The following is an 18,804-nucleotide window of genomic DNA, read 5'->3' as shown; positions in this document are numbered from 1 at the left end:
TCATCTATAATTGTTATTTAGAAATGATTATGTGTATATATTGTTTTTGCATATATATACATATATGTATATCCTTATCATAAAATGGTCTTATGATTATACAAAATCAACTTTGTGAGGTATAATTCATATGCAGTAAAATGGATGCATCTTCAGCGTACAGTTCAATAATGTGTGCACCCATGTAATCAACACTCAAGTCAAGATGGAAAACATTTCCATCTCCCCAGAAAGTCACCCCACCCTACCTTTGCCATCAGCCCCTCCACACACTGATAAAGGTGACTATTGATCTGTTACTACAATTTAGCTTTGCCTCTACTAGCCCTTAATGGAAATGACAGCACACAGTATATTTACTCTTTCTGTTCAGCATCTCTCACTCATCCTCGTGTTGTTGAGTGTCATCAGCATTGATGCATTTATTGAGGTATATTTCTATTGTTGACTAGTTGTGTAAATAGCAGTCTGTTAGTCATCTTTTGGTGGCTGTCTTAGGGTTCTATTGCTGCAAGGAGATGCCATGGCCACAGCAACTCTTATAAAGGACAACATTTAATAGGGGCTGGCTTACAGGTCAGAACTTTAGTCCGTTATCATCATGGCAGGAAGCATGGTGGCACGCAGGAAGTCATGGTACTGGAGAGGTAGCTGAGAGTTCTATATTTGGATTCACAGGCAGCAGGAAGAGAGAATGAGCCACAAGGCCACCCCCAGTGACATATTTTCTCCAACAAGGCCACAATCACTCCAGCAAGGCCACATCACCGAATAGTACCACTCTCTATGGGTTTATGGTCCATAAACCACCATAGTGGCCTTTGGGGTTTCTTTCAATTTTCAGTTTTGGCTTTCATGAATAGAGTTGCTACAGATAGCCTTTGTGTGGGTGTATGTTCTCATTTCATTTTGGTAAACACCCAGGTGGGGAGTTTATACTTGTGGATGTTTAATTTTATCAGAAACTGCTGAGCTGTTTTGTTTTGCAAACCTCTTTATCACTTGTTACTTCCTTGTACCATCTAAGAGATTTAACTTTGTCCATCCTCTTGAAGAGTTAGCACTGCTAGGCCTGTCAGTCTTAGCTCATCTAAAGGGATTTCTAGTATTACTGTATTATTTTATTTTTCATTTTTCCCTAATGGCTAAGGTAATTGATAATTATTTGTTTATTGACCAATTGTATATATATGTTAAAATAAGACAAGTTGGTTTTTTTTTTTTTTTTTTTTTTTTGGTGTTTTTGTTTTTACCTCAGGCTGGCTTCAAACTTATTATGTAGCCAAGGATGACATGGAACCTCTGATCATCCTTTATGGCCTGAGTATGGGGACTATTGGCCTGCAGTACTATGCCTACTTTGAGTGTTTATGGGGCTTGAATCCAAGGCTTCATGCATGCTAGGCATCAGCTAGATGGAGGTGACACTTGCCTCTAATCTTAGTATTCAAAGTCTGTTGGGGGACAATCACAAGTTAGAGGTTAGCCTAGGCTGCCTAGATACTGAGTTTGAGGCCAGCCTGACTTATAGAGTGAGACTTTGTCTTAAAACTGTATAATGATTACTGTTGCTACTTAGTTTTAAGTGTTTAAAATATACATATATTCTGGATATTTCCATTGACGATTTATTTCAAAAATATCTTTCAGTCTGTGGCTTGCCTCTCCATCATTTCTTAGGAAGGTACTTTGACCCATTCTCTCTTTCTCTTCTGGATGTTTTAAATAATTATAGAATTTCGAATTGTCCTAGTATGTCTGTGATCCCTACTGCCATCTTTGGTTTACCATGACTTATTTGTTATTACTGTCATTGAACTTTTCAGCCTCAGACACTTCACAGTTTTCAAAATAGAGTTTAAATTTCTCTGCTGGGATTTCCTCTTTTCACTCATGGGGTTTCAACTTCCCTTAGTTCTCCCAACACATGCTCTTCCTTCAGTGATGTTTATAGTAGCTAAACTAGAATCTCAGGAATAACTATCTTTGTGTTCCCCTTTTCCTGGGGAGCACATCTGCTTGATTTTTGTTGTTGTTTCAGGCCCAGCAAGTGTTTAACTGTGTAGACGTTAATAGTTTATGTATTGTGTAGACGCTAGGCTCTAGAATTTAGTAATCTAAGCATTACCTTTCTCTACTCTGTAGCGCAGTTACTGGCTGTCTTCCTGGAAGTTCTATATGCTTGTTCTCTTGCTTCCTGAAGTTTTCTTTGGAAAGCTCAATGCTTTACAAGTCCCATCTGTTTTGCAACAACTCTATCCCCAAATTTCGTTTTCTTTGTTGACATCTAGAGTGGACCTTACTCTAGATTAGGGTTCACTTCTTTTCTGGTATCTCAGTTTGGGGCTTAGTGTATTAAGAAATTGAACACACGATTTGGCCACCCGCGTCCAGCAGCATTGTATGATGTTCTTGTTCTTTCTTTTTGTTCTTTGTAGTTATGACAGGCCTTGGGATGTCTTGCCATGGGCATGCTTATCTTAGACCCAAGCCAAGAATTTGTAAGGAAGCTTCCATACCGCTTTTGGGGCATTCTCTTCTTCCCACTTTTACATACCATCCTTCCTTCTCAGTGTTGTATACTGCAGACATTGACTGCTTCAGTTCTCATCACTGACTTCCGCTGACCTGTTTCCTCAGTTCAGTAGGACTGTGACACTTGAAGTTTGAACTTCATCTTCCTGTGGCATATTTGGAAAATTGTACCTAGCATTGTGCTCTAGATCCAGGGCAACCTTTGTGCTTACTAAGTGAATTTTTGCTTTCTCAGTGTTGAATTTCCCTTGTCCAATGCTTAAAAGCCTCATGTTGTGTCTCTAATGGTAGTGTTTAGAGTTGGAGAGCTAGTCTAATACTAGTTGCTTTATCATATTTGGAAGTACAAGTTTGAAATATATACTTTTAGAGATTACATCACAGGACCTTGAGATATGGTTGATATGAGCTTAGCGTGAGAAAAGCCTGGCTTCAATCCTATGCATATTAGATTTCATAATCAGATACCAGATCTCATAAACAGGAATGGATTTAACAAGGATGTATTCCAAACTTTTATTTAAACTGAAAAAGAAGTTTTAACATCATGAGTTCATCCAGTGTCCTATAACACTGGCTCTATTCATAGGAAGTGAGTATGGTAGAATGTAGTTTCTTTGTAGTTCTTAAAACTATGTAGCCAGCTTCTCTAAGAAACTAAAAGAAAGGGTCTAATATAGCACTTATAAGAATAACTTACTGTTTTTGAATACTCCATGTTTTAGGTGCTATTTTTAAATTTTATTTCTATTAACTATAATAATATATTCTTCATAATATCATCTAATTTATCCCCAGTTAATTGAGAATTAACTACTAGTCAATACTCAAACATTTACTAGTAATTGCTAATCTATTTAAATATGAAGTCAAAGTACAAATAGATGAAATAATTTTCTTATAGTGGCATATCTGGTAGGTGGCAGATAAGGAAACCTGTGGAAAGCTTTTGCCAGTGTCTATTCAAAAAGTGTTGTACACACTTAAAAGGTTTTAGAAATACAACCCATGTGAATTTATGAATGGAAGGTAGACCTTTGTGGTATGTGAGAGCCTGTGGGCATGTGGAAGCTCCTACCTTTGGGGTATTTTCAGATGTAATTTTATTTTAGCCATGACCTTCAATTGGTTAACATATGCTTCAGAGCCTTGCTTCAATACCAGCACTACAGGGAAACTTGTTACATGCTTTTATAATAGGCCACTCTTTATTTTTTTCAATCACACTTATCATCAGACTAATATAACTATTTACTCACTAGATTCCTTTCCTTATAGACCACAAGCTCCATCCAGCCCAGCAGCCAGACACCCTTTCTGGGATGGAGTACTTAGTAAGTCTTTGCTAAGAGGATGACTGGCAGGTTCTCACCCTTCTCAACTTCCTATAAACTCAGTGCAACACCGATGATTTCCTTTTTTTTTTCCTACTTAAAAAAATAGCACATACAGTAAACATTATTTTAACAGACATTTATAAATTAGATAGCCACTACCACAGTCATGATACAGAATAGGTTCTATCTTCCCACCAAACATTCTCTCTTGTTAACTGTTTCTGGTTAAACTCTACATACCCAGCCTTTACTTAATAGCAATCACTGAGAGCTGGTCGTTTAGTCTGGGCTTTTCTCTCAATTTCCATTTTGGTTTCTCTGTTCTGTATTTGTCTTAATGCTGGCTTGCATGCCCACTTTATTAAATGATTTAAACATTTAGATTCATTGCCATTTTACCATTCACATGGAGTCATTTGAGCCAATGACTTGACCACCAGGAAGAAGAGGGATGTGAGATCACCTGGGTACCGTTGGAGGTCTGTTATTTCTCCTCTTCCATGAACTCTAGATGCTGTGTTCTCCTCTTTTCCTCTCTTTGCCTGAACTCATGCTACAGAGACTTGTGGAGGCCATTGTAATGGCCTCCATATTGGCTTCCAGGTTTCTGATGTTTTCCTCGTGGAGTCTTTGCATTTCACCTCCAGGGTAACATGTAAGACCTTAAGACCCCCCAAAAATACGTCATGGGAACACTACTGAATCTTAGCACTCGGCACAACAGTCCCACTTCTTCACAAGGTCCTTGCTTATTTCTGAATTATCCTTACTGAGTCTTGTTTACTTCATTGTATGATGTTCCAGTGTTCCCAAACTAGTTGACATTTCTAAAGGTGTCCTGTGTTTGTTCAGCTGTCCTGAAGGCCTTTCCTCACATTATCTGCCAAGAAACACCTATTTATCATCAAAGATAACACATGTGACAGTGCTTGCTTGCTTTCTAAAGAGCACCTGACTGTTGAGGTTTTGTCTTTTAGTGTTGATTGTAATGCTAAGTGCTGGCCTCCAAGATTTGGAGTCTGTGAGTAGCCTTTGGGACCCCGCCCACTGGTAACTGGTTGGTAAATAAAGATGCTAGCAGCCAATACCTGGGGAGGAGAGACACAGGTGGGGTTTACTTTTCATGGGCTTGGGACTATGAGGAGAGGGAGAAGAGAGAGAAGGACCATGGGATAGAGAATCAAGAAGAGTCGCCATGGCCACTAGGTCAAGATAACGTGCCCCACAGCAGCCCAATTGGGTTAAGAGCAGCCAAGATGGAACATAGTAAATAATAGGTGGTAATTTGGTGTTATTGATGGAAAAGTAGATTCTAACAACACAGAGGATAGGCAGTTAGTTGTCCAGCTATTGTGCTACCTAAGGCATACTTAAATATAGAGGCTGTGTGTGTGAGTCCTTCATCTGGGAATAAAAATGGTCAAATAAAAATGGAAGGAACCCCATGCCGGTATTTTTAAAATATTTTATACAACATGACAATTCTTTATTTTGTCTCCACAGTTAAATGGCTACCTATCTGTCAAAAAACCCTGTCATTTCTAATAGCATCTCGTGCTCACACACTTATATTTCAACCAGTAGAAGTACTCTTTGAGGGGCTGGAGAGATGGCTCAGTGGTTAAGGGCATTGACTGCTCTTCCAAAGGTCCTAAGTTCAAATCCCAGCAACCACATGGTGGCTACAGTGTACTCATATACATTAAATAAATATGTCTCAAAAAAAAAAAAAAAAAAAGAAGTACTCTTTGAGCTAAGTCTGTCTCTTGTTTCTTTGAATGCCAGTGTCTAGAACAGCATCTGCCTTGTATAGGCACTCAACACCATTCTTACAAATTGATTAAAATGTAATGATAAACATTTCCCCCTCCCTTTCCTTCTACTTTCCCTCCCATCTCTGTCATCTCCCAACTTCTTCCCAAATTCATGGCCTTTTATTCTTGAGCCATTGTTATTACACAAACACACACATACACACACACACACATGAATATATATATATATATATACATATAACTTGTTGAATCCATTCAGTGTTGTCTGCATGCATAGGGCTGAGCACTTGATATTGGGTAACCAATCCAGGGGTTCATCACTGGGGAAGATTAATTCTCCCTCCTCAGCAGTTGTTAATTGCTCATAGCTCTTCATGTAGGGGTGGGGTCTGTGAGATTTCCTTTGTCTCTGTTGGATGTCAACTAGTATTGGAATTGCTTGGCTTTAGTTTAGGCCACCATGCTCTGTGCTCAACAAACGTTTGAGGAGGACCACTAATGCACCAATGAATAGAGTTTGTTATCCTCCTGCCCACCGAGCACGTCAATGCATTTTATAAATGTGCTTACAATGTATTTAGTTTTTAATGTCCTAGATTCCTGTGTCGATACCAATGATCCTGTGTGTGTGCACAGGCATGGGTACCTATGCCGGGGTGTATTCTGATATGTGGAGGCCAGAATTTGATATTAGGTGTCTTCTTCAGTCACTCTCTGCTTTTTTTTTTTTTTTTTTGGAGACAGGATCTCTCACTGATTCTGGATCTTTCTGAATTGGCCACCTGAGCTGACCAGTAAGCCCCAGTGATCTTCATGTCTCCATGTCCCCAACACAGAGAGGGCAAACACTTGTCACTGCTCTTGGCCTTTGACATGGGTTCTGGAGGAGTGAACTCAGAGGTCCTTACACTTGCACAGCAAGTTTATGACCTGAGCTGTTTCTGTTTTGACATCTTCTCTGGCCCTCTGGCAGACAGTATGCAGCTATGTGTGGCTTTGCCACTTGGCATTATTTCAACTGGGCTGACCCATAGCTGTTTGCTTTCGTAAAGAAACTCAGCTTGCAACTATGGAAATGAAAAAGGGAAAAGCAAGGGATGTCGAAAGTGAACATGAATTTCCCACTGGTGTTGTGTTGCTGGCTTTGAACTTCCTCTCCGCTGCAGCTCACACGTGTGTCTGCTGTGTGGCGTTCAGAGCGTTGTTTACTCTCTGAACTCTCGCCTCTTGGGTCTTGGTTTGGGTTGAAGATATTAAGGTATTTGCTGTGCAAGTGGAGATTTAGTATTTCAGTTTTATTATTTTATTTTATTTTAGTGAAAGGAATAGTGTTGAGTTTCTTCACAGTATCATAGCCGAGCACGTCATTCCATTATATAAAACAAAGCAAAAATTAACTAAGCATGCTGGGACTTTCTCCCTCAAACTTCATCCCCCTTTAGTGCCTGGAATTTAAAATGATTTTGTGGAAAACACCCAGAAGTTCAAAGTAGAGATTTTTTTTTTCTTTTTAGGTTTACAACATAGCCCAGCCTCAAACTTGCCATCTCTCTGTTTCTACCTCCTCAGTTGAGGCATAGCAGATGTGGACCACCACGCCGAGCTGAAAGTGAAGGGCTGAAGTCTTGGTCAGTGGGATACTTAGGTCAGCAGGATATAAAGGTCCTGATGTTTCTCTTTGACAGCATTCCAGAATCATCCAAGTTTGCATTACTAGACCCTCCGGGTCTATAGCCGTGAGGAGCAGGATGTGGGCATATTTGACATGGTGGTACAAGTGGGAATAGGGAGCAGGGACGTGGGATGCCCAGCTGCTGAAGGATGGAAGACATATGCCATCTCTTAACCTGTGTTCAGCTATGACTTGAAAAGTTGCCTCAGGTCTCCAGGAGGTAGGCTTTGTTTCACTGTAACAGTTTTCTGCAGTTAAGCTCTGGAATTAGAGGTGGTTAATGGGAAGGCAGTGGGGAATTCTGCATAGAATAGAATAGAATAGAATAGAATAGAATAGAATAGAATAGAATAGAATAGTAAGTTATGTGACATTTGTGAGACTACAAGACATTTTCAGAGAGAGCGTTAAGCCATTTCTCAAATGTTGCTTTGATCAAGCACCTCCACAGGTCTCTGAGGTATGAATGCTACTTGTTCCTCAGGACAGGCCCTGGTTGTGGTGTTTTCTTGAAGAACAGCTTCCATGAGACGGTAAAGGTCAGTTCTCTATCTATATTGTCCTGGTTCTAGAAGTTATACTTTCTTGATGTTGGGATCTGGATCTAAATGTCCCCCGAAGGTTTAAATGTTCTTGAAGGCTTGACCAAATAATTGTGACTTTTCTGGGAGGTGCTTCAGCCTTTAGGAAGTAGCACCTAGTTGGAGGAGGTGGGTCTCTGTGGGTGCATTCTTGAGGATTGTATAGAGGAGTCTGTCTTTCCCAGTCTCTCTTCTCCTCTCTTCTGAGCAAACTTCTGGCTTTGATGTTCATCCTTGCCAGCATCCCAGAATCAAAAAGATCAAGTGAGCATGGAGGGCACTGTGGCTCAAATGAGTCTTTCTTCTTGTAATTTAATGTTCTGAGGCACTTTGTCACATCAAAGGAAAGCTGACTGACACATTGAAGAGAATTAGATAGACTTGCCTTCAGAGTTAGAGAACTAGAAAATGGTGCTAACAGATAGAACATGCACTAGAGGAGGGAAGGGACCATGGAGGCACTGGGATGGGTTCCATAGAATCACTATCATACCTGTAAGTCAAACAGTAGAGTGGCTTTCTGACGGCAGGACAATATCAGCCAATGCTATTCTCCCTTGATGTCATGAAGGTTGACTGGCAAGGCTGGCTGATCTGCCTGTGCCACTGTGGAGTGGACTGCTCCTGAACCAGCTGTTCCCAAACTCAGAAAGTATAATTCCAACTTTTGGACAAGGTCCCCTATGGGCAGGACATAAAGTCCGGTGCATTTTCTCTGGAGGGAGAAACTTTCTTCAGCCCTAAGCCAGAGAGATCCCTGTATGTTTGTGTGACATTGGTCATGTCATTCCCTCTGTCAAGGTCTGGTGTTTTCATCTCTATGATGTTACCACCTATAACTTACATAGGCTGAAAATACTTTTTTAAAAAATTTTATTTGAAACAGGGTTTCTATGTGTAGCTCTGGCTGTCCTGGAACTGTGGCCTTAAAACTACAGATAACTGCTTGCCTCTGCCTCCCAAGTGCTGGGATTAAAGGCATGTGCCACCACCACCTGGAGACTGAACAGTAATTTAAGTGCAAAATGCTTGGTATAAAACAGATACACAATTATACACATTTCTAGGGCCAAATAACGTTTTATGATTTTAAAAATTATTCTCCCTTACCGATTGCATTCTTCTAAAGTAGGATTGTTGTGACTAGACCTAAAACTGGAATGAACACACACAGAGAGACAGAGACAGAGAGACAGAGAAATGCAATTTGGAAGCATAGGTCAAAATTGTTAGAGAACAACAAGCCAAGATGATTCTCTTTAATGTAAGTGTACTGTTTGCACCCTGCCAAAAGCACACACACAGGCACACAAATCTTTGATATTGCCCTAAGAAGAACAGGCTCCAGCAATGTTTGTATCTGTGGCAAACACTCTTAAAACGTGTTACTACAAATTGTTGTGTTTTGTGCCAACCGGTTCACACGGAGTACGGTTTTCTTCTCCCATCTCATTCTCGTAATTTTGTGCTGCTCTAACTCATTGCCTCCTCTGCCATGTTGGTCAGCCTACCTTTGACCCTTCCTTACCTGCTCCCTGCTCCCTCAAGTCCTTTCCACAAATTGGGAAGGCTTCCCAATTTCTCCCTCATTTCTAGCCTCCCACTCCTTGCCCATTTGATTGGGAAGGGTATCCAGAGTCAGCAACTTGCCACCATAATGCCAAGAGTAGCACCCAGGGAAAGCCTTTGTACTTTGATTCTGAGGCCTGACACTCTTTGCTCCTCCCAACAGCTTTGTGTGGTAGCCTATCTCACTTTGAGGAGTGAAGAAGCTGATGTCGAAGGAAGTGTCAAAGCAAACAACACCATCATGGCACAGCTCATTCTGTATTTAACTAACCGTCTACTGCATGTATCTTACAATTTATCTTACGTTTATCTCCATTCCAGAGAAGACTCTGGCCTTGACCAGTTGTTCCTGAATCCCACATTCAAAAACACCGTGAATTTTAGCGCTGTGCGTTAGAGTAGTGTTTTATGGAGGTTCTCGAATTTATGAGCTTTTGTATTAGGAAAGTCAAAAGGGAAGTTGTCAGGGTAGCTAAACTGCTGATCATAAAAAAAAAAAAGGAGGAGGAAAGCTATTATTTAACATGAAAAGAGAGAACATTTGAGTTACCAACATAAAATGTAATTTGAATAATTGTGAGTCTATAACCTGCTTGCGTCTGCACTCTTCCCACTTAGAGATTTTCCTGAATGCTATTTTAGAATCTTAGTCAGCAAACAGTGGGATAAAGATGGATGGAAAAAAAAAAAGACAACCCAGACCCTTCTGCTAGTTCCTTGTTGTGGTTGTGAGATGAATTTTATGATCGAAAGTGCTATTTAAAGAACGAGGGGCAGTTTTCCGCAGCTGACTGTACACAATTTTAAAGGAAGAACATGAGCGCTTTGTTTTCGTCTATTGGGCTGTAGCTCTAACCTCAAATTTATTTAAATTTTACAATGTCCTGTAGAGGTTGGTAAATATTTTTCTCTTATGTTATTGCAGGCCAGATATAAATAATGGTATTAATAATCGTAATATAGTCTATGAAATCCTCTCATCTCAATAGCAGTTTTTACAATGGGAACCCATGCTTTGAAAAAGACACTTCATCTTATTTTCTATTTAAGCATACATGCGTGTGTGTGTGTGTGTGTGTGTGTGTGTGTGTGTGTGCATGTGTGTGTAGGTAGGTGCACATGGGCCCAGGAGCTCATGGTGGCCAGAAGTGGGCACTGGATTCCCTGGAGTTGGAATTATAGTCAGTTGTGAGCTGCCTCAATTGGTACTAGGCAGTATACATTCTGAGGCCCTGAGCTGTCTCTCTTGCCCAGAAACTCATTCTTTATATTAATCAAATTGAGCTGGAGACGCAGAGAGGAAAAAGGCAAACTCTAAAGTGCTTCAGGATTAGTTTGCCTTCGTATTGGTTGGTGATGTCATGGTACACATTCTTTTTCTTGTTTGTTTTTCTGCTTTTTAGAGGCAGGGTTTCTCTGTGTCTTGGGCTGTCCTGGAACTCATTTTGTAGATCAAGCTGGCCTTGAACTCATAGAGATCCATTTGCCTCTGTCTCCTGAATGGTGGGATTAAAAGTGTGAGCCATCACACTCATGGCAGACAATTTTTTTTGAGGTATAAGAAACTACAGTAGCCAATGGATAGTTATGAAAACCTTAGCGCTCAACACATTATGTTTCCACTCTTTTATCTATACTCAGCATATTATGCCTTTACACACATTCATACACATTTTAAACTGTCCTACTGTCAACTTTCAGTAATGTGATTATCCTTTTGACCAACACACTTTCTGATTCTACTGTCTCCTTTTTGCAAAGCTTGGCCCCATCTTGCAGACTGTCTGTTCCTGCTGTTATCTTTGGTTACCTGTCTCAATCAACTTCGTTGCTGCTATTGACTGCTGCTATTTCACTGACGCACCATTGTCCATGCCATTCTTTAAGGAACAGGTTTTGTCATAGTCTCAATTGTTTGCATTTATTATTTCTTTTTTCTTCTAGAAAAGCTTTCTTCATTCATGATGAGTACCAACTAATTTTTACACATTCACATAATCAGAGTTCCAAAATCTTCCTGATTGTGACTTGATGGCTATTAATCCTCCATAGTATTCTGTGATTCCCTCTGATGATCATCTTGGTACTGGATTCTAAGTTTTTGGTTTAATACCTTTGAGTCTGTAGAACTAGCGTCTGTCCGTGACTTGTACATGATAGTCAATATTGTTATACTGACCAAGAAGATGACTTCAAGTGGACTTACAAAGATAATTTTGAGACATGGAAAAAGCTTTCAAGGTACTTCAAAGGCAGTATTCACTGGGTGTATACAATATATACTCCAGTTTTAAAATAAAATTTTAGGGGTCCAGAAAGTTGTCTCAGGTTAAAGTGCTGGCTGCTCTTCCAGAGGACCTGGCTTTCTTTCCCAGCTCTTACATGGTGGCTCACAGACTTATGCAATTTGAGTCTAAGGGCTTCCAACAGTCTCTTCTGGCCTCTGCAGGCATATGCACGGCACACAGACATACATGCAGGCAAAGCATCCATCAGTATAAAAATAAAATTTAAAGTGTGCCATGATTTTAGACACCACTTAGTGGCATATTGCTTGTTCACTATCACTTCTAACAATATGACTTTGGAAATCCTTCCTACAAGAGGCTGGATTTTGGCATCTAGATACAGAAGTGATGCTGCACAATGAACTTTTGCAGTTTTCTTTACATACCTGGGACCTTGAGATGCTGCTTCTGCTCAGCAGCTCAACTGACTCTGAAAATAACACATGAAGAGGAATTGAGGCATCTGACCCATGGTCCTGGCTAACTTCCTAACTGGCATCTTTGAACCGTGAGTGTACCAATGTGAAGGTGGATCTTCAGATGGCTCGCCTTGATGTAGCATGGAGCAGTGACTGCTGTTTCTACTAAACAGGTTCAAACTACACACAACTGAGCACATCACACCATGCTCTTTTCAAATCACTCATTTTGGGTTATACAAGCATAGCTAAGTAGTCCATAAAGCATGTAAATACAGATCATAAAGTTTTAATTTATGTATTATGCTATTGTCCTTGCTTCAGAGATGAGGAATGTCTAGGACAGAGTTCAGGCTGATCTCAGTTGTGCTGTTACTGTGTGTATTTGGCTGGAAGTCGATAGTTGAAAGGAGAGACATCTGGGTCAGACATGAGAAGATATTGGTTCGAGATTTATTTCTGCAACTTACTACTGAGTAAATCTGAGCAAGAGGGTTAGCTTGCTTGAATCTGGCTCATTTCTTCTTTAAAACTGACTGGGATTACTAAGCTTATATTACCCTTTCTTTTCTGTTCATTCATTTGTGCATTCATTTTTTCACTTATTTAACAAGATTTATAGATTAACTGTAACAAACTATGTAAGCAGCCAGGAGATAAAGATACTATATTAGTTTTCTTCATAGAGTTTATAGTTTAGTAGAGGGATTATATATAATGGATTTATTGCAAAACATCTCAATAAATGCGATCTTATACATAAACACAGGGTTGCATTGTGATGAGAAGAGAGAGCTATCAGCTCTGCCTTGGGTAATGTGGGATTAGTCCATAGAATGGGAGACATCAGATCTGTCTCAAAAGGCAAACAGACATCAGCAAGTGGATAAAGGTCCATGAGATGTTTCAGAACTGGAGAGATACACAGAGTGGTAAGACGTAAGAACGTATGTGTCTGTAGCTAACTATAAAAGCTTGATTACAGGGAGCCACCGGGCAGCTTTTGGAGATCTTGGTGCACTCTGTAAAGGATCTTGTGTGTACTGGTAATGGGAACCACAGAAGTAATTAGATCATACAGGTAACAGGCTTGAGCTGAGATCTGGAGAGTAGATTTTGTAGCGGGCATGCAGGAGGGTAATGCAAACAGGATGCTGGCAATCTGTTTAGCACGCAGATTCAAAAGTTCAAGAGGAGGCTGATGAAGGTCTGAGCCAGGGTAGAAGTGAAGGCTAGAGGAAGAGTTGCTTGTGTCAGACATATTTAAGAAACAGAAAAGATAGAATTTAAAACCAGACCTTTGAAGAGATGTAGGGATTGGGTGTAATACTCTACGTTTAGTGATAAAATATGCACTCCGCAAAGGTGAGGACAAAAACTCTCACGGAAATCAACTTAGAAGGAGAAAAGATTGATTTTTGCCTCAGGCTCTCAGAGGATTCCAGCCTCTGCTTGGGCCTGTTAGTGTAGGCCCCTGGCAAGGTGCAACACCACAGTGAGACAGAAAGTCATGGTGAGGGTGGGAGCAGGATAGAACAGAGCAAAGCTGCCGACCTCCTGGTGGCCGTGGAGCAAAGACACACTGGTGTCAACTCGACCTTACCTCCCGAGTTTCTCCCACTGCTCAACGGCTCACCATCATCAACCCTTATGACTCGTTCACCTTCCAAAGGCCCCACCTCTCCCCATGGCTATTTAGGGACCAACCCATCAGGACAAACGCCCTTTAGAAACATTTCCTATCCAAACTGGAATGTGATTTTCAAGAGAAATAGTTGAAGAAATAAGCTTTTGCCTCCATTCGTTATTGCTTGCTGAATTACTTTTCTTGGAGAGATGGGAACAGATGCTTGCTTACCCTGGATAAGGCTTTGGTGGCAGGCCAAAGTAATGATTCCACCCAAGTGTAACTTGGTGAATGAATGAGTTTATTGAACATGCTTACAGAAGTATGGATTAGTCGGTACTTATAGGGGCATAGGTCCTCTCCAAAGCTGCACTACTGGTATCCCAGCTTCATTCAACTTTCTGCCTCCTGCACTCCAGAACTTTCCTTAAGACTCTGTGCCTCTGGTGGCTACAAGAGAGGGAATATTGCTTGTGCTCCCAGGTGAGGGCCCTGTGACCCTCCCTCTGCTTCTCTTCCTAGGGAGTGTTCACAGCTCCACCACTCTTATCTTAGACTTAGATATTACTCTTGTGTTCTGATTTTTGCCTAGTCTCTAAGACTAAGCAGTCTTTAGGTTATCCCAACAACCTCTCTGTCCATGATGGCTGTGTAATGTCCAGAGGAAACCACCTTCCCTTAACAGCTGATAAATAATTAATACAAGCTCAGTGACGTGACAACACTAACACTGATGGAAATGGAGAGAAATGTGGAGAAAGACTGGGAGGCAGTGGGTAATGGTAGGTAGGATCTCAGATCCAAGTCCTCGGTTCTGCCGTTAGGGTATGGACCTTTGCTTGATGGGGAGCTTCTCAGAAGATAAATGCTAGCGAGGAGCATCAGCTTGTCTTCCTCTATTATCTTCCTTTTTGGTATGAAGGGTTGGTCCGAAAAAGGCGGCTGTTTGTTCACTTCTCACAAACAGTGAGATCTGGAGGAGTCTAGTGAAGTCGATTGCACATAGCACGTCAGGTTGAGCAAGAAACCCTTCCTGTTCCTCCTGGCCTCAGTTACATAATGCCCCAGGGAATGAATGGCCTTTATTTGCTCTAACTCAGGAAAAACTGAGGATTGACCATATCGTCAGATAGTTTGAGTTCATCGAACAGCCAGTCCAACATCAGAAAGAAGGAAAGACATAAACAAAAGCACACATAGAAAACAGAATTTGAGATCTGAGATCTGAAATGTTAGGAAATGAGTCTGGAGGGAGAGGCTAGTGTGTGTGTGTGTGTGTGTGTGTGTGTGTGTGTGTTTTGAGATGCAGTCTCATATAGCCCAAGCTTGCCTTCAACTTAGGTAGCTGAAGATGACTTTGAACCTCTAATCCTCCTATCTCTTCCTTTTTAGTGGAAGACTGTAGGTGTCCATGACTATATCTGGCTTCAGGGCAGCTACTGAAGGCTTCTTTGTTGTTTAGGATGTTAGGATATGGAAGAGTAGGGTCTCCAGAAATAACTCAGTCAACTAAGACCCAGGATCGGGTTGCAATCTATGATGTCTTGAAGCTATCTATGTATAGAGGTAGTCTGTGGTCCATAGCAAGCATGGGAAGGGCTTGATTTCAATTTGTTGTTACCTTAGCAAGGACACATACATCTGTTATGAGTACTTCCCCTTAATAGTGCCCAGGTTTGAGAGCCCTTTACTTGCGATTCTGACACTAACCAAGACACCAGGCTTCATTATTTTGCCATGTTACCATTCCTTTTACCTCCAGCCTGGGAACCCTTGCCTCTTTCCCGGGGTAGTAGGAGGGGGAGGAGAGAACAGAAAGTTCCCTTGGAGCATTAATCACCTAGGAGAGGCAACTGGCAATAAAACCCACAGGGAGCCTGGGCTAGGCTGGCTTTCTAAGTGTGGCTGAGACCCAGCAAATAACTCATTCTGATTATACCACCCAACCCTTGGGTGAAAATGAGTCAGTCCAGGGAGCATCCAGGCGGAACCCTGGAGCAGCTGGGTCCTTTACAGAGGGGGAGGAGGAGGGGGAGGGGGAGGAGGAGAGGGGGAGGGGGAGGGGGAGGAGGAGGACCGCATTGCCATTATTAGGGAGCAAAGGATTCCCAGGGGTTCTGGGAGTTTCTGGGCTTTCTGGTTTTCTTCTTGACTAGATGATCCCGTTTTAGTTTCCTTTCTAATAAAATTCTCTTCGCATTTCTATGCCTGTGCTTGATCAATCCTGAACTACGTAGAAATCACTTGCCCACGAACTACGCAGAAATGAGGAAGCAGAGTCAGATGCAGTTTATATTGACCACTCGGGATGGAAAGGCAGTTTCAAAAAAATCTGAGTTGTAACCACTGAGTCCCCTGCCCCAGTGCCTCTGACTTAATACTCCCGCTGTAATCTCACCCTGCTGTGAATATGGCCCACCCGCAGTGAGAATTGCTTCCTCTGTGCTTGTCCTCTACCCATAATTCCACTTTCTTACCCGGAAACACCCTTGACCTTTAGTAGTGAAGGGAGACAAACCCCGAGGCAGAAACCACAACCACAGCCATTGTCTTCTTGTGCAAAACTGGGGCTACCACCATGTTTTACTGCTAATCACTCTTTGACTTTCTTTCCTTGGCAAGTGGACTGCTCTTCCTCTACCCCCATCCTGTCCTTTCTTTGGGTCCATTTGTCCAGAATCTAAAATATATAGGATCCCATCTTCACCAGCACTAACATAAATATGGTGATGTAGTTATTTTATTATTTTAAAAACCTTTATGTAAGTGCATGTGTGTGTATGTGTGTGTGTGTGTGTGTGTGTGAGAGAGAGAGAGAGAGAGAGAGAGAGAGAGAGAGAGAGAGAGAGTAGTTTCCCATTGTGTACACAGGTCACAGGATAATCTTTGGGGTCCTTTCTTGCCTTCCACCTTGTCTGAGACAGCCTCTTGTTCAGTACTTTGTACAACGGGCCAACTGGCCCACGCGTAAGCTCTTGGGGACTTTCCTGTCTCCAACTCCCATTTTGCCGCTGCGTCCAGCATCGCTGTGTCCAGTTTTGTGTGGGCTCTGGGGATCCGAACTCAAGCCTGCATGCTTGCCCTGACCAGTGCGTTAAGTGTTTGGTTCCGAAGCCATTCCCAGTATTTATCACAAGTGCCCCTGTTACTCTGAGCTTCACATTAGCAGCTGAAGGCATATTCCTCCCAGATCCCCAGCGAAATACTTCAGCTGAAATACTTCAGCTTCGGTAAGAGGATCTAGCAAAGAGAAACTTCCAGAATTCCTGTCTCCCAGCAACAAGATTCCCAGACTTTCCCACAACCTCTGTCGGATCTTTGGGTCTTAATTTTCTTTCTACTAATGTGACTATTCAAATTATCTTAAAACAACACGGATTAGTCATGACTCAAGGTGCAGTTTTGAAGCCTTGCTTCTCTATGTGACCTCCCTTCCTCTTCCTCCGGGCACGAGCAAGCCGAAGGAAGAGGTGGGCTGGGGAAATGGAGTTGTTTTTTGTGTGGGTGAGTATCATAACCTTTTCTGGTTGTTTGCTGCTACACCAGTAGCCTTCTCTTAACCAACCCCTTCCCACCTCTTTACCCTCAACCCCACCCCCCGAAACCACAACCACAGTTAAATAATTAAGGGCACGAAACAAATAAAACTGCCTGTGTGTGAATATGTCTCTCTGGTCACGCTATCCCCATGAGAGACACCACCCCATCAACAGAATTCTACGGGCGAGGCAGGTTCACAATGGACGGGAAAAAAGAAGGCCAGCAAGTCTGGGCAATGGCCTGTTGGTTTTTGGAAGCTAGAGGAGGGTGGGGCAGAGGCACTCCCAAGAACTCTGGCAAACTTAGGTGGGAGAGAAAGAACAATCTCACCTCCTCAGCCATTGGGGCCATTTATTCATGTTCCAGCTCCTGGCTGTTTGGGAGAGTCTCCAGGCACTGCAGCTTTGAATGTGAATGAGACAATTTTAACACTTTTTTTTTTTTTTTGAGACAGGGTTTCTCTGTGTAGCCCTGGCTGTCCTGCAACTCACTTTGTAGACCAGGCTAGCCTCGAACTCAGAGATCCACCTGACTCTGCCTCCCAAGTGCTGGGATTAAAGGCGTGCGCCACCACGCCCGGCTTCTAATGAAAACTTTTAAGGAGACTTCTAAAGTTGCTGTCTCAGAATCCAAAGGATCTACTTAAAAATCTAACTAAAGAGTTAAATTTGAGACCGATAATTACACCTTTTGCAAATTTCTGGGCTTTGGAATCCTGGTGTGAAGTAACAAGGTTATCTATCCATTTAGATCCCCTAAACTGAAGAGGGAAATTTACAAAATACAACCTCTGAGCTTCACCCACGGTCCGTGAAATCAGAACGATTTCCAGTGAGTTTAAAACTTCCTGTTGAGTTTAACGAGAAGCTAGGTAAAATGTTGCACTCCATCCTGCCAACTAGCATTTCTAGGCATTTGATAAGTATTTGGCGTGATGCTGCATCTTGGGTCCAGAGATAAAGAGGTAACGTGCCCCCGCGCCCCCTCCTCCACCCTCACCCCTTGAGAGGGATCGAGAGTGGGTCTCCAAGTCAGAGGAGGGCTCCAAGTTTCAGGAAAGGGGGGAAACCAATGGAGAGCAGGCAGAGGAGGGCGACTGTGTCGAGAGCCCTAGAAAAGAAGGTCTGTATTGCAGAGCAGAGCAATAAATACAGTCAGACTCTAAACCGCTATCTACTGACCACAGAAAGCTCACTGAAGGCAGGGTTGAGATAGATCAGTTGCAGCGGGACTTCAGTTAGCTGAGGCAAGGGGGAAACAAACACGAATGAGCGCTATACTTTGTTCTCTTTCCTTATGTCAGAATATGGCCATCACTGGCCTTAAGTTGGTTTGTTTTTTGGTTTTGTTTTTTAAAATTCTGTATTACAAACACTGCAAGTCGGATAGTCAGCCGGCACACCGCTACCTAACCAGAGGGTCCTTTACTCCCACGAGGCTGGCTGCTTGACAGAGGGTGTT

General features: G+C 42.0%; 1 protein-coding gene across 2 annotated transcripts in view; it reads left to right on the top strand.

The window, feature by feature from the left end:
- Nucleotides 1-18,804, top strand: part of Nfkbiz (NFKB inhibitor zeta) — a 40,984-nt gene that overhangs the window by 16,375 nt on the left and 5,805 nt on the right. The window contains exon 12 of one of the 2 annotated variants that reach the window (XM_085832047.1): nucleotides 11,414-11,489. The exons of the other annotated variant lie outside the window; for it this stretch is intronic. Within the exon in view, the coding sequence (XP_085688173.1) occupies nucleotides 11,414-11,434 (21 nt within the window). The 3' untranslated portion in view covers nucleotides 11,435-11,489. Of the gene's footprint in view, nucleotides 1-11,413; nucleotides 11,490-18,804 lie in introns of those variants that run through there. 2 annotated transcript variants of the gene reach the window in all.

The sequence above is a fragment of the Mus caroli genome, unplaced genomic scaffold (assembly GCF_978045245.1).
Source record: "Mus caroli unplaced genomic scaffold, Mus_caroli_1 scaffold_17, whole genome shotgun sequence".
Taxonomy (NCBI): Eukaryota; Metazoa; Chordata; class Mammalia; order Rodentia; family Muridae; genus Mus; species Mus caroli.
This window is presented reverse-complemented; position numbering and strand designations above follow the sequence as displayed.